This window comes from Ptychodera flava, chromosome 14 (genome assembly GCF_041260155.1).
Source record: "Ptychodera flava strain L36383 chromosome 14, AS_Pfla_20210202, whole genome shotgun sequence".
Classification (NCBI taxonomy): Eukaryota; Metazoa; Hemichordata; class Enteropneusta; family Ptychoderidae; genus Ptychodera; species Ptychodera flava.
Genome location: NC_091941.1, coordinates 27,242,283 through 27,258,246, shown reverse-complemented (window position 1 = coordinate 27,258,246; position 15,964 = coordinate 27,242,283). Strand labels below are relative to the sequence as shown.

The 15,964-nt window shown below is 37.5% G+C and overlaps 1 protein-coding gene across 1 annotated transcript in view; it reads right to left on the bottom strand.

The window, feature by feature from the left end:
* LOC139149973 (tRNA (32-2'-O)-methyltransferase regulator THADA-like) overlaps window positions 1-15,657 on the bottom strand; it is a 19,107-nt gene extending 3,450 nt beyond the window's left edge. The window contains exons 1-19 of the mRNA XM_070722069.1: window positions 15,454-15,657; window positions 14,718-14,901; window positions 14,503-14,620; window positions 13,988-14,136; window positions 13,170-13,298; window positions 12,579-12,699; window positions 12,066-12,229; window positions 9,815-9,899; window positions 9,376-9,518; window positions 9,012-9,107; window positions 8,108-8,209; window positions 7,480-7,589; window positions 7,075-7,170; window positions 6,186-6,375; window positions 5,978-6,071; window positions 5,350-5,577; window positions 3,277-3,429; window positions 3,031-3,094; window positions 2,438-2,665 (exon numbers count right to left, since the gene is read on the bottom strand). Coding sequence (XP_070578170.1) covers window positions 2,438-2,665; window positions 3,031-3,094; window positions 3,277-3,429; window positions 5,350-5,577; window positions 5,978-6,071; window positions 6,186-6,375; window positions 7,075-7,170; window positions 7,480-7,589; window positions 8,108-8,209; window positions 9,012-9,107; window positions 9,376-9,518; window positions 9,815-9,899; window positions 12,066-12,229; window positions 12,579-12,699; window positions 13,170-13,298; window positions 13,988-14,136; window positions 14,503-14,620; window positions 14,718-14,901; window positions 15,454-15,563 — 2,564 coding nt within the window. The 5' untranslated portion in view covers window positions 15,564-15,657. The remainder of the gene's footprint in view (window positions 1-2,437; window positions 2,666-3,030; window positions 3,095-3,276; window positions 3,430-5,349; window positions 5,578-5,977; window positions 6,072-6,185; window positions 6,376-7,074; window positions 7,171-7,479; window positions 7,590-8,107; window positions 8,210-9,011; window positions 9,108-9,375; window positions 9,519-9,814; window positions 9,900-12,065; window positions 12,230-12,578; window positions 12,700-13,169; window positions 13,299-13,987; window positions 14,137-14,502; window positions 14,621-14,717; window positions 14,902-15,453) is intronic.
* Window positions 15,658-15,964: the final 307 nt, after the last annotated feature.

The window sequence follows — 15,964 nt, the reverse complement described above, 5'->3', positions numbered from 1 at the left end:
TCGTACTGAAGTAGGCCCCGATGTCAGCTCATTGAGAAATGTGGTGTCATTCATTTGTTGATAACCAAAGTAAAGTTTGTTCATTTTACACATCACTCTATTATTTTTGAAGTCATGAACTTTATTGATATTCAACTACAAAGAACACTGTCCTCTGAGTCTAAATTTGCAGTAAGGGGAGAACCATTTGATTTCTGGGGGGGGGGGTATGGAGGAAGAGGGTATGGGAGCAAATTTTTTTTTCCTGTCAGAGTGACAGCAATTTTTTTTTTCTACTGTCAGACCTGCATCAATTTTTTTTTCCAAATGGAGTAGCAGTGCAATTTTTTTTTTTTATTGGTCATCAAGTTTGTAATGCGTTGTATATAAGGGAGCCGTCATTATTGACGGCCTGAAACTCCAAATTTCGAGTGACCCTCCCCCCTTCACCAACCATGATGAATTTGAGTAACCTTCCTCTCTAACTCTGAATTTTGACCATTCTCCACTTAGAAAAGTTAAATACCAATACATGTAATTGTAAAATTTACAAAATACAGCAACAGTAAAGACCCTTCAAATCCTGATGTACCCTGCTAGACTATCATCAGCTCTCATGATGGTTCAAAAAAGGTGAACACATCAAAATGAAATTCAAAGTCACAATAAAATAAAGATATAAAAGATCACGCAGTATCTAATCATATAGTATATTGTTTAATTTGGATGGATATTATGACAGGGTTTTCACTAGGATATCTGACCGGGCAGAATTTGAAAGTACAGGGGGAGAACATGAGAGAGGCTTAGGGGGAAAGTGTCACAGGGGCTTTCCCCTATCTTACATGGAAATTTTTAAGATATTGATGTGTGCAATGGTGCAGTCTGGTGCAATCTGAGAGGTTTTTTAATTTGTTCACTGAGTGAAACTGTTAGAATACCCCAAGGGAGAGCACAACACACGAGAGGGGTTCCCCCTCTCGTATTGGAAATTTTGAGAATTGATGTGTTTAATGGTGCAATCTGAGAGGAGTTTCAGTTTATTTTGCACTCGGTAAAACTGTTTGAAAATGACATTGAACACTGATATTTTTTACATTTTTTCATGATCAGTTTTTGAGTCACAATATTCAACAACCAAACAATGACAATACAATTTGTGAAAAACAGTTCTGTTTGCCAGAGACTGAAGACAAATAAATATACAGGAACGGAAAATCTGTGACCTTCTTGTGTCATTTCTCCAGCTGCCAGCTTCTAATGAAAGCCTGAATATGGTATGTTTGCGATCCGGTGTTTGTGGTCAGAAAAACAAGGCTCACACATTGTATTTCATTATATTTTGTTTTTCCTCTTTCAATTGTCAAGGTACATCTTTCTAACAAATTTATATTGAGAAAATAATATATTGGTTTTAACACTAGTTTATTGACTCCTGTCTTGTGTTTTAAATTTTCACAATTTACAGAAGTCAAATAGTCCCCTTTAGATAGTGCCTATGCCATTGAGATATTGCAACAGAAATCCTGAAAATGATTTCTTGGGTCAGAAAATAGAAGGAAAACATTGAGTGTACTGAGGTGTAAAGTAGACCTATGTAGTGCATGCTTATATCATAAGTGCTGGGAAAAGAACATAAGAATTGCTTGTGGTAAAACATTTGCGCCGCCTATGGCGGCGCGCTGGCAAAGAATACATGAGAATAAGGTTCTAAATTTTGCTTATTTCTGGTGCATTGTGACAATTTTTTTTTCTCTCCTGTCTGTTATGACATTTTTTTTTTCTCAGGCCATGACAGGATCAATTTTTTTTTTCTTCTCTCTCACCTGGTGACAATTTTTTTTTCTCAAATCCTCCATTCCCCCCCAAAATCAAATGGTTCTCCCCTAACTTCGTTCTTTTACCACCGTATCCGTGCATTTGAACTTGCTTTTAAAACTTGGCACCAATCTCTGTGTGTGTCAACCATTGAAACTGATAGCTGCTGTAAAGATATAAACATACTACATACTTTAGTAATTAGTTTACAGATATCTTGCTGCGTCACCTGCTGTTTAAGTCTGTCTGATGTTGGCGCAAAGTTGTAAAAGTTGACCACTAAAAGGGTAAATTTGTGAGCAAACTGACAAACCTAATTCGGTAGTGTATCAATATCAGCTGTATCTCATCGTCAAAATAATTGGTGCCGTCACTGTAAAAGTATTCTGCATGTTACTGATCACAGAAATATCACTAATTCAAATAGAATTTAATTGATCCATCTGTCTCCAAGAAGCATTTCTCTTGATTTTGTTGTTCTCAGATTGTATTGCAATGAGGAAAGCGTCACTTATTTTCCACATGAAAATCTTATGCTTTATAAATCTTCATACTAAATTGCTTAATTAAAACTTCATTAAGTGGCATGGGGCTCTATCAGCCAATGCAGAAACTCACACAAACAGCACTTTAAACTTACTTCTGAAAGACCAGTTTACACATGATTGCTCCACTTTCAGACTCCATGGCTTTGGGACTACACAGCAAGTGGTATGACTGTTGCAATATATGGCGAGCAGTGTACTTTGGACATTCTGTTGTGAGACACACCAGTGGCCAGGGAAAGTAAACGGCTAGAATGGAGTACGCCAACTCTCTGATTTCATTAGTTCCATCCTCCATGCAACTGAGTATGAGGGAGGCGTTTCTAGAGGTTGTGACAAATGAAAGTCGATTTTAGATAAAAATGTTAGCTTCTTCTGAGGTTCATCCATACTACTTGTGAAGGACTGAATGAAAATATCCACAAAAAATTAGCAAATCAAATTTCATGCAACTTGGCTCACAGCCAGCTGAATCTTATTTGGAACAAGTAGGACGAGAATGTAATCATGTTTACATCATGTCTATTTTATTATAGAGACTATCATACTCAGGATTAAGTTACTTGTGTTTTTTCCAATGGTTGGTGAGTTATCATTGACTTGGTAGTATGAATGCATTTAACAACGGACTCATTCTACGTAGATTCCAAGAACAAATTTGATCCAAAATGGTACTTTGATAGAATACCTCTGTGAAAAGAACATCCATTTCTTGCAACCATTGGCCCAGTCCATGAGAAGCCCAGCTGAATCTATTAGGAGAAATGCACATATTGATAATGACATGAGCAAAAAGACTTTACACTAAAAATTTGGTGCTGCGCTCTCTATGGTAGTTACTTGCTGATTGCCTGTCTGAAGTTGATTACAGGGTTGAATGTCAATGGCTGTTATCAAAATCAGAGAACTGCTTCTATGAAAACCGCACATTTACCTGGTGTTTGTCCCTTCCGTCTAGCAATGCCGTCTCCTGTAATCAGGGATTCTAGGATGGCCAAGATCAACTCCAGCGATGTTTTCCGTCGCTGATAGCAAGATCCAGGAAACAGGGAAGAGACAGACAAGTCAAAGAGCCAGTCCACAAAATCTGAAATGTGAAAGTTACTATGTTTAGTTGAACATTCAGTGTTGTCTCCTTACAGATACAGAAAAACATTACTGTAATTCACATAAACCAAGCCGAGTCTGAAGCTCTATTCATTTTGACCTTATTACTCATCAGAGTGTACTAGTTCCATATCTGTGAAAATATATATTTTTAGTAGCAAATCCATTGAGTTTTTAATGGTCAATGAGACCAGTGTCAAGATACCTTTTTCACTGGTCTCTACCCTCCTTTGATAGCTCTAATGTTTTATCATACACCATCATTAGAATAAATGGTCCACTGGACCACCAGAATGGCAAAGTCAACATCCAGGCAAAATATTCTGTTTTTCAGATCTCAAACCAGTGGATTTATGAGTTATGAGTCATTTCAGTATGGACAGTTTTCAAACTTTATGAGAGTGATAAAGTTAACAGTACAAAGGAAAAAGCTTTATTGTACAGTCGAACCTGTGTATAGTGGTCACCCAGGGGACCAGAGAAAAGTGGCCACTATAGAGAGGTGGCCTTTATATAGAGGGTGGGCGTGTCTGCATATATTTTGAAGGGGCAGGGCAGTTTGAAAGTAGAAGCAAGAGGCTGCTCAAAGAGCATTAAAATACCATGCACAAGCAAAGTGAATCACTTCAAAATATTACTTTATTTCATTTAATAAATACTGTATTCAATTCTTGTAAGTTCATAATATGAAACAATGTTTAAAAATTCTGTAAAAATACTGATTAATGTAATATCACAATGTTTATGTGCTCTACAAAGCACTATGTTCAAATATACTGCAAAAAGACTTCAGCTTTACGTTTCAGAATTGACTGTATCTGCGTACGCCCAACACCATACCTCTCAGCCAGCTTGCGTGACCCCATTGAACCGCCACTCGCTTCGTAGAGCTGGATCAGTTCAACCTTCTGGTACAGCGTCAGAGTCTTCCTCACGTTCTTCGCCATAATTTCGCTCGTAGATAGCAGTTGTTGATCGAGTTGATACGATGTGGTAGAGTCGATGCAAAAGCATAGAATGGTACAGGTTCTGAGCGAACGCTCTGTTTAAAAGCACATGGGCCGCCATTGATGTTTTGTTCTGAGACGTGAGAATGATGCATAAACCTTTGACCTTCGACCCACCATTAGATTTTGTGCTCATTGTTTCTCAATTTCAATTTCTAAAATTGTGAAACGTTTATTCATATCATAATCACATATCTCGCTGTTAGTGGTGGCCCTATTTGATCGTTTTGACACCCAGTTGATCCCGGGGGTCAAACTGGCCGCTGTGATAATGTGACGCCATCACAATGAACGGGAATGACGTAGGCGGCGAGTTGTTTGTATCCTTTGTCGCAGCCATGGCCAGTTATCGCTCCGACAGAACTGTGACCCGCCAAGGATTGATAACATTTGCAGCCTTTCATCTCACTTTTTTGGCGGTCACTTGGTCCCTGTTTGATCTCATAGCCACACCAGCTGACTGCCGTTAATAATACATTATCGCTTGTCCGAAGTTGTCGATAGCTAATTCACTGTGACTAGGCTAATCATTGTTTTCACACCTTATCTCAATGCAACGGCAGAAACTACATGAAAAAACTCCTGCAGGTTTGTCAACTCCGATCATTCAGAAATATAAAGGTGGCCACTATACAAAGGATTTCTGAACAAATAGAGCGGATACAGGTGGCCGCTGACCGCGTTAGAGAGGTGGCCGCTCTGTTGAGGTTCATTAACACATAAAACCCCACGGGACTGCTACAAAGTGACCGCTATGAAGGGGTGGCCGCTCTGTAAGGGTGACCGCTAAGACAGGTTTTATTGTATATTTGAATCCTACAGCTATTATTGTACAATGTGAATCTGAGTTATACAGCTATATTACTGTACAGTCAGACTGTCTGTAGTCTTACCAACAGACATTTCTACTGTTCTTGGAGTACTGCTGTCCACTGATGGTGGCTGTCTCCCTTTCTTCTCCTTCAAATTTTGTTTCAGAGTAGCAATACAGCTGTCTCGAATCCTGACAACCAGTCGTTTCATGTAAGCATACAGATGTTGCCTAAACGGCGAAGAATCACAGTTCAAATTTATCGGCAGAAATTCTTTCAAAAGTCTGCACTCCAGTTCAGAAAGTGGTTCTGGAAAAGACAAAAGGAGACTAACATTGTTCCTGTTGTCAAGTATTCTGATACTTCATGATGCCTGCGTCAATCTTGATGTTGATTCATCAAGTACTCTTCAACACATGAACAATAAAATTTACAGCATATGCAAATCATCAATGGGACAGTTACAAGTAGAAATACATTGAAAGATGATCAGTGATATGTTTGTGGTATCTAGATCTGTCATTCAAAAATTTGGAAAGCAGTTAGGCAAATAAAAGAATCTTTGGAATCAATAGATTATAGAAATTTAGAAGTTATTTAGGATAAACATTTGAATGATTCAAGTAATTACGACAATGCTGTTGCTAAGTAATGGATAGACAACAATAAATGTTCTGAATAAAAACAACTGATTGTCAATAAGTTTTACCTGATTTTTTGTGGCTGTTGCAAAGCAAACCCACAGCATCAGATCTCACATCATCATCAAGATGCCACAATGCTTGACAGATTGGTTCCGGTTGCTGTAGATATAAAATGACAGAGAGTATGAGTAATGGCTTAGATTGCAAACATTACCAAACAGATGTTGATTGGATTAAAGATACAACATATTCACTTCACCAGTGTTGACCTACCAAATCACAGCCATTGATAATTTTCAAATTCCTTGCCACATTGAGTACCCCTATCTGGGCATGGAGACATCTTGTTGGTGAGAACATCTCTGAGTGGTTACTCAATTCTGTTATAAGCATTTCATGGGCTGCTGGGAAAATCTTCAGTGTCCATGGCAACCAATAATGAGATGCATTATGCCTCAGAAGCCTACGAAAATAAATGTGTGATTTTAAGATAAAAATTTATATTATGTAAAATTATGATTGGTATTTAATGTTTATTCTGCCAAGTTCATGTGTCACCATCAGGTCAAGGTTGTTAAAACCAGTGAGGCACAAAAAGTCCCCTATATTTCATTTTAACTAAACCTTGAACATTATTTTCACTGACAAACCTGCTATACCATACCAAATAAAGTGAGTAAAAATGCATACAGGTTTTGGGTCAATACTTTTTTTTACTGACTTGGCAGATGGGAAAGCGACAGGCCTGGCAGTGGAAGGATTAAACACTGAATTTCATTTTGAGACTCAAATGACATGCAAGGTTGATTGATCATATGGGTATTTACTCTTAATGATATCTTATTTTCTGCAAGATACATATTATGTAAACAAATCAGTGCAGGAGATATTTTCTAGACGCAGTATGTAATTACAAAAGGCATGTACCAGATCAGACAACTGACATAATTGCTAGGCTCACTCTATATCACGCAAAATATCACAATGACACAAGAAGTCTGGGTTAACTAAAATCTGTTGCAATAAAGTTTACTGTCTTACAATTTCAGAATACAAAATCTTCTTCATCAGACTCTGGCTTTGAAAGACTTATGCTTTGTGTATGAACTGCAAAAATTTGGAATTATGAACGATAGCCTAGAGGACACATGAATGCACTTACTGCGTCTCATGACATAACGCTGCTAGGAGATGAGATTTCCAGAATAGACTCCAGTATTCAGCAAGACTATCCTCACTTGAAGCACTGCATTCTTTCCTACAGACATTTTACAATGGAATGAAAACAATTCTTCAGTCATACATACTATGTACAGATCTGTTAAAACACACTGATTACAAACTTTAGCCAAGTTCTGTCATTTGATTAAATATCATTGATGACAACACAGTGAGCATTGTCGTTATTTAATTCAATGATTTTTTCAAACTGTAGAACATCTGAGTCATCCAGAAAAGTGCTTTCAACTGCTTGTCTGGTACAGTTTATTCTTCACTCAGAGAAAAAAATTGGTACTCTTTATTTTCATAAATTAATAACTTGATAATTTAATGAAATTGCATCAACCTTAAATTTTGGAGAAATGTCTTGTAAACTTCACATGCTGGAGGTGCGAGATAATTGGTCGCTAGGCAACTCACAAGACTTGAAGCAACTTCTGGATGGGCTGTCAAAAACTAAGAAAAAGAGTTTTGTAAAAATGTCATTCTATTCAACCTATAACTGTAAGACTCCATTCTTTTCCAGTGAACCAGGAGGAATCAAGATAAAAAATATCTGAAGGGATCTAAAAGAAACGTTTTACTATGGTTTTGTCATATATATTCATAAAGCATAACATTCGACATTATCTTTCATAATACATGGTTATCAGTAAACTTGTGTTTTGATCTATATTTGAACTCATTGCAAACTACTGCGATAAATTTTGGAAAAGAATTTTCATTTTCTTGGAAAACTCTGATGGACATTTTTCTCACAGGATTCAAATATTTACCAACAGATACTGATACTCTTCAACTCTAAACTTCCTCAGTTCAGTTTGATCTTTGTCCAAATCGGTTACTAATGAAGAAATCTTACTTTCTTAAAAGTGTAGTATATTATCAATCATACAAATGTACAAACACTGTATTTTGACAGACATTTCATTTGATACCACTGGGGTGACATCTCTCTGCATGGCACCACTCACCTTTGCTGCACCTATGTAGGATATCAGAGAACACAGAGGTCCATACTTTCCCTTCACATGCCATGGTGTGTTCACCAACCTGACCGATAGGTCATCATAAAACTGCAAGATCAAATCATATACCACTAGTTCATACTTTTTACATATTTTGCAATTACTTCTCATAAAAGGAGATTTGAGACATCCACTCTAATCTAAAATGATGAAGAACAAAATCAAACCAAAACATTCAAATTCTGGAGGCACAACTTTCATGACACAGACTGAAGTAATGACAAATGATGATATATTCTGTCAACTCAGAAACATCATTAAAATATATATCATTATTATACGCCTACTGCCGTAACCTATGGGAGTTTGACCGTCCAATAACTTTCCGTATTTTGTATAGTACATGGAGTCCCGAATACGGGAGACGCGTGACGCGCCTGTTTGGGGTTTGTAGCAATTTTATTTCAACAATCGCGTGCGTTCCACTCATATCGTGCATGCCACATCCCTCAAAATTTACCCTAGAATTAGTTTATACGGACAATTAATGGAGGGAGGTGTATAATAATAGGGTTATACACATTCGGCGAGTTCAATACGTCACTCACTGAGCCCGAGTCCATACAGGGCTGTATTTTGTTTTTCTTTGGAATTGCTCTTCTGTCATAAACATCTAAAAGTATGAACGAAATTGTTTGAACTACATAAGTCTAACAATTCCACTCCCAAGACTGACATTCACCGAAGGGGCAGCTGAATGCAAGCATACCTATGGGCTTTGTTCAGCAGTGTTAACAACCAGTAAGAGGTATCTACTGGATGGGACCAAATTTTTTGTGTCTCAGAGTGGACTAAATCCTGAGAATACAAGATTTTAAGCACAAAAGAAGAACTATGGCAAGTTACTCACAGTATTGTCTACCTCCTTGCACAGTCTGCTTTCTTCACTGTAAATTTCAAGAAGTTCACTGAAACTGGCCTTGATACAGTCAACAACTCCATCAATCTGAATGATGAAATTTTATCAAATCAACTGTTTACGGGAGAAATATTAAATCACTACTGCACAGAAAAATAAATGTTATGAACACGATGACTTTTTTTCAGTGTAAGATAAAGTTGCTGTTTCATCACCATGGATTGTCCGAAACCCATTGTTATCAATGGTGGTTGTGGATCTGTTTCCATAGGAACTTGGGGTGAACAGGTTACAGCTTCAATAATGACACACTGCATGATGAAGATGATGATGATAAATCCTGTCAACTACTCACAGGGTTTTCCCAGTTCTCCCATACCAGCTGCAGCACAGTTGTTGTGTATTTGCAGTCTTTGGTGAACACTCTACTTGGATGGTTCTGATCTCTGTACACCTGGTGAATGCTGTTTCTAACACACTGCAGCCACAACATCAGAACTGTAGTCACAACAAAATACACTTGGTTTATCATGCTTTCAGTATAGTATTACAGCAAATTTTAAAACATATGACATCAGTCAAAATTGCAAACTTTCAAACAAATATGTATTTATTTCAGTGACAAAAACATAATCTGAAAAAAAATGCTTCAGCATATTTTAAAACATTATGACATCAGAAAAACAACAAACTTTCAAACAAATACTTCTTTATTTCAGTGACAACAATATAATTTGAAAAAAATGATATGCTCTTCAAATTTTCAATTGATCACACACATAGAAACCGATTACCTTGGAAGGAATGAAACTGGACTTTTGTGACATTCTTGCAGACTTTGCAGACCTCAGGGAATAAGACATCGAATAGAAACCTCATCTGCAACAGATTACATACTTTTATGGTTAGCTTTTTATATCCATACTGAGCTCTTGAGAGCAGATCTACACTATACATACTGCTTGATTACACAATATCCCGTAGCTACAGTATTTAGTCATGATCAGACTGTCCAGCATCTTATCTTGCAAATAATGGAAACAGAATTAAAGGAGACATTATTTGTATCTTTTGACCTTATATTGTTGCAAAAACGGAGCAGTTGATAATGTTGTTCGACGTACTGAAAGATGTCTAAAAAACGGTCGACCATAGACAACTTCCATCCCGTTTGCGTACACTGTACAGAAAAACCTTGGGTCAGGGGTTATGGTGGGCTACTTTTAACCTCAGAGTTGGCAAGGTGACCTAGTACCTGCGATCAGACCACACTGCTAACTGCTATCTGGGCCGCTGTAAGCAACCGCGTGTAAAAAAAATAAACCACGCGAAGTGAAAGTCGAAAGCGCAGTATTGCAGTTTCGGGATTCCCTATTACGGATGCGTTTGCTCAGTTACATTTTGACGGTCAGTTTTTCATGGAGATCTTGACGGCCAATCCTGCTCTTAGATACGACTATTCTTTGCTGCTAGAGAGCACATTTTATGATAGGCATTTCAAATGCCTACAAGCTGCAAGAAGTCGACGACAAGGCCTATATAGTGGCGGATTTTTTTCATCTCCGTTTGTTCTTCCATATGCATATGAGGACTTCCCAAAGCCTGTGGGCATAGAAATGTGAAAACAGAGTAAAATGAAGGGATAAACTTCAGTAGACAGTCACGTTATTGTCGAGGTGATCACGAAATTGAAGCAATGTACTTTCGACTGACACCTACATCATGTCACCGTCTGCGTGGCAGGGCTGTGCAAAATCGCTGGCAGCACCTCGGTTGCGGCGTGCAGTTTCTCCACCAAAACAACCCATTTTTAATCCCAAGCTTGCATTGAGTTTCGTTTTTGAGCACACCCACCTCGGCTGGGTACACGATTAGCCCTGCGTACAGGTCTGTGTGTTTCCGGGCGTTATATGGCGTTATAACGCCGGGAACACACAGACCTGTACGCACGGCTTAGGTACACGATGTGCTCAGCTGCGCTTCAATACTTACGCAAAGCCCACTTTTGGGAGTGGGTCGGAGACACGGAGGCCGTAAGCGACGTATAGGGTCTCGGCAACTGTCATTGCGATGTACTCACTTTTGGTTCGAAATGCGATTCAACTGATACAAATAATTACACAATGCACAGAGAATAACAACATTCAAACAGATCTTGTGTGTCGAGAGGTGACTCCACTCGCGAGCAGTACATCAATGACAGCACTCGCCCGTGCGGTGTCACGATGTCACCGATGCTACACCGTGCACTGTTCAGTCCGAGTGCGATGTTTCCAAGTTCAACAAGTGATCATGTCATGTTTGTAAAACGAACCAACGTAATGGCAAGAAAATGCCCTAAAAATCTTGAAAGTTGACGAAGATTTGCCAACGATCAAATGCACAGAAAATGCATTACTCTGTACCTGTTTCACTATCACCACAGCAATCTGACATCGTTTTAGTTTTACCATTGACCCAATTGCGTCTATGGTTTTATTTGTTTCACAGTCCGTGTCATCGATACTAAAATCAAACTTACAAGCAAATGCCCTGCTTAGTTTCACTATTTGACAGTAGATTGTGAGACGTGCATTTGTTTATGCGCGTGTGCTTCTCGATATCCATTGTGCTGAAGTTGGTGTGTAGGTCACAGGCCGTTCACGTTCCAGCTGTACTTTGATGGTTGACGTATGCGTAGTAATATTGGTCATGTGCTTGGGTTCAATAATGGCGGTTGGTTCAAATCGCGCGGACGCCCTTACCAACATTGAACCTTGCCGTAAAGAGCAAGAAGGTGGTTTTACATATCCTTGAAGCCGTCCATAGTCACAATTTAGGTCTCCTATTGATTTGACCAGGGTTTCAGTCATCGAAAAAAATGAAAAAAAGTCAAAGATACAATAATGTCCTTTAAGTACGATTAGTTCTTCTTTTAATTAGTCAGGTGTCAAAATGTAATGGAGCGCATAAAGATCTTATGAACCAACGTGTATACATTACAAACTGTGTATTACAATGTTTTGAATTTTGTTGGTAAAAGATTCAAAGCTTGCAGTAAAATACCTTCTTTCCTTCCAACATTACGTCAGCTACTAGCAGTTCCTTGTCCAGGCATGTCAACATGGCTTTCAGTAAAACCAGTGTTGGGAATGCATGATTGGAAATGCTATCATCAACACCAAATGAAACAGACAACTTTCCAAATTCTAATCTTCTTTCAGGAGTCACTGCAAAGCAATAATTAACCAAGAATTCAACTAAGTTTTATATGCGTGGAGTATGACATTCTTTGGAAAAAATATCTTCAGCATTTTCATCCAGTTTCTGTCTGAAAGTTTAAACCACAAGCTGGGTAAACAATCATAACTGAAGACTAGTAGATACATCCTAATTAACAAAGTTTATGAATGCATGTGGAATTGGCCATCTGAGAAGTGGCAACAATTATAACACAAAAATTTATTCACTAAAATTATTCTTTGAGTTACTGCCATGTTTGTTCAGAGATCATTTTTAACAATATATCTTTGAAAATTACACAAGATAATAATATCACTATCAGTCAGATTTTATTACCTTCCGTTGTCAGTTTCAGCAAGTTCACTGCTGTTGCCATGGCGTCTTCTTGACTTGGTGATGTATTAATCAACAAACCAACTGCACTACCAGCCAATAAGCTGCATTCTCGAGAAAATCTCTGCATTGTTCACATGTAAGATAATTTATTGGAGTATACTAACAAATGGTTCAACGGTCATGATCAAGTAACTTGAATGACTGCAGATAGTATGCATCACGCTGTTAGTTTCAAACTGCACAATTATGATGTGAACTTGGTAATTAACTAAAACTGATAATAGGAAATAAAGAGTACAGCTCAAGAAGGTTCGGGGATAGGGACGGGGTGTAGAGATCTGACATTTTGTTTTTTCTTTAGAATTTATAAATTTAAAACAAATTAACATTCAAAATACTAACAAACTGTTTCTGCTGTCATTTCATTATCAAATAATTCTTATAAGTTTTTAAGAAATGGTCATTTTCATTGCAGAAAACAATTCATGAAAACTGGATTAGTTTTAACTTTCTGCTGACCATGAAGCCTAACAATTTTCTAACAACAGAATGCTTGTCCACTGACAATGAAACCATGGAGAAATATCATACCTTACTAAATATTATCATAAGAAGACATGTTATTATGTCCTTGGTGTGATCTTTCATTTCATCTTCAGAATCTTTCCAAATGATTTTTTCACCAATGTGTGGATGAAGCTGGATTGTTTGTAAACAAATCTGTAGAAAGAAATGAGACAAAAATCCATTTTAAATCATTTTCATCCCAAAGCGCTTCCAACTTCGCTGTGTCTATGCCTTCAACAATCATATTGGTCTGCTCTTATTTAAAATTTCTGATTATTTAGATGACAGCAAACACCAAAGACAGCATGGCGCCATTTCAAACACTGAAAAACATTTGTAAGCACACATCATCAAGAGATGGGACATGGAAGGGCAATGCTAAGTGCGTAGGGCTTGTTCTAACTTTGAGCATCCCTTGTGTTGGGCTTATCCAAGACCTCCAGCAGTGTCCTGCTATAAAGTAGATGATGAGCACAATCCAATCTCATTAATAATTTATTCTATCTGAAAAGTGCATTAGAAGTGCATTTCATCAGGTAAGGTTTGGGAACTAAAACATGTGCCAATCCAGAGAGGGAGTTGGTAGGAAAATTTTCTTGATCCTCTCGTCAAAATTCCTTCCATTCCCAAGCCTCAAGGGAGGTTGCTGCTCTCAACTGACCTGTACATAGTCACCCTAGTAATCTGTTGAAATTGTCTCATCTCTTACAAATTATGATTTATCATCATCAATAAGTGAAATACAACGACTGTAATGAAGCAGTACTGTACAGCAGAGTTCATGAACAGGGATCCAGTTCATCTCTCAGACCAGGAGACGATTGTACAGTCAACTTAGTTACCTTTGTTGACACTTGACAGGAGGCAACATCAACCACATCACTGCAGATACAATAGCCCATCATTATCCTGGACAATGATGCCGTGAATACTCTCAAATTGTTCTCCAAGAATTTCTTCATCAGTTCACATTCATCAATCATAATTGACACTGGGAAAGAGAAGATCAGACTGTTGAACTTCATCTACCTTGCAGTAATGGAAACATTACCAAGCAAAGTGAAAAATCATATATGATGAGGGCATTAGTTCACTTTGTACACATGTCAACATTATATTATTGAAAAGCTGCACTCATTTATCCAGTGTATGGGTCAAAACTGTTATAACAAGAAATTTGGTAAGGGAGGTTACAGCGCAGGTCAATTATATATGTGAAGATTGAAACATATTCACCAACTTCCATCAACAGACTGATTTAATTAACTATTCAACAGTCTTAATGATCATTAGAATTGTATTTTTGCTATTGATCCTGTATTGTGGGTAATAATTACACATATGTTGTTTTTCTAACCTCTTTGCAGTGTTCCGTTAGATAATGTTTCTTGCTTTCCAAACCATAGTGATGTCACTTCTTCATCAAACATAGTCTGGGTTCTGTCGGGAAACAACCTGTAAAGTTGTTTTACCACCTGGAATGGAATATGCAAATGACAACTGTGTCTGTAAGAATACATTGATGAATTTAGGATAACCGGTAAAAATTTAAAAGTAATCATACATACTAACCTTGAGAATAGTCTTTGATATCTTGGTGCTTTCTTTGGAATTTGCATATATCTTACAGATCACTGAAATGAACATGTCCCAGGCTTTCAGTTCCTCTTCCTTATCATCTGTTATTATTTGTAATTTACTCATCTCTCTGACAATAGTGTCCATGGCCATTTGCTGATGTTTTATGTTTGTTGCCCTGTGGAAATTACAATATAAATCATGTACCTCAGCCCAGTAACTGTGTTTACTAATGTTTGTAACCTGAAAATTTTATTTCAAATGCTGCCTCTCTCTCTCTGTCTCTAAAACAAACAAATACATGTGTACGTGAATGTGTGTGTGTGTGTGTGTGTATATATATATATATATATATATATATATATATATAATAATATAATATATATATATATTTATATTATATATATATATATATATGTGTGTGTGTGTGTGTGTGTGTGTCTGTGTCTGTGCTGTGTGTGTGTGTGTGTGTGTGTAAAAAGTTAATAGGTAGTGTTTGTTTCATTTACTTACTTATAAACAATCATGGAGGTAGCAGAGATTACCTAGTTACTTATTGGGTCAACGGAAATGTATACACAGTGTACGGGGCAGTATTTCTGTCAGTCATGGAGGTAGATGCGGAGCCGCTCCTTCCTGCGTTTGTCACCTTACCTCGTAGAACTTCACGATCCTTCAAGGGATCGATTTTACCAACCACTTCAACTTGAAGTTCAAGTTCAATACTTGCCTCAAAAATTCATGCAAATGGGAATCCAGCTGGTTGATCAGATCGCTCTGTCCACTACAGATCGAAACGTCCAACATCTTGGTAACTTCAACGCGAACCTCTTGATCCATTCTGAAATATCAGTACAATGCCTAGATCGTTGTTATCGAAGTTTTTAATGAACACATGGGAGAAACGTGTTGTCCCATGGAGGCTGCCATTTTGCCTACGATGCTGAAGTTAGACTCGGTTCGGATTCGGTTCGGATTCAGTTTCGGATTCGGTTTCGGATTCGAGAGACTGAAAGAAATTTATATTTTCAGCCAATTGTTACATTGTGGAATACGGGATTTTCCTTACTTTCCCTGACCCTTTTTCAGCTAAAATAATATCTAATCACACTATACGAAGTGAAATAAGATATCACAATTAAACAATGCATATTTTCACAGCATAAATTGTGTGCATATATTCACAATTAAAATGGTTAAAAAAAAAAATTACAGAAAGCTTCAAAAATACTTTATTTAAA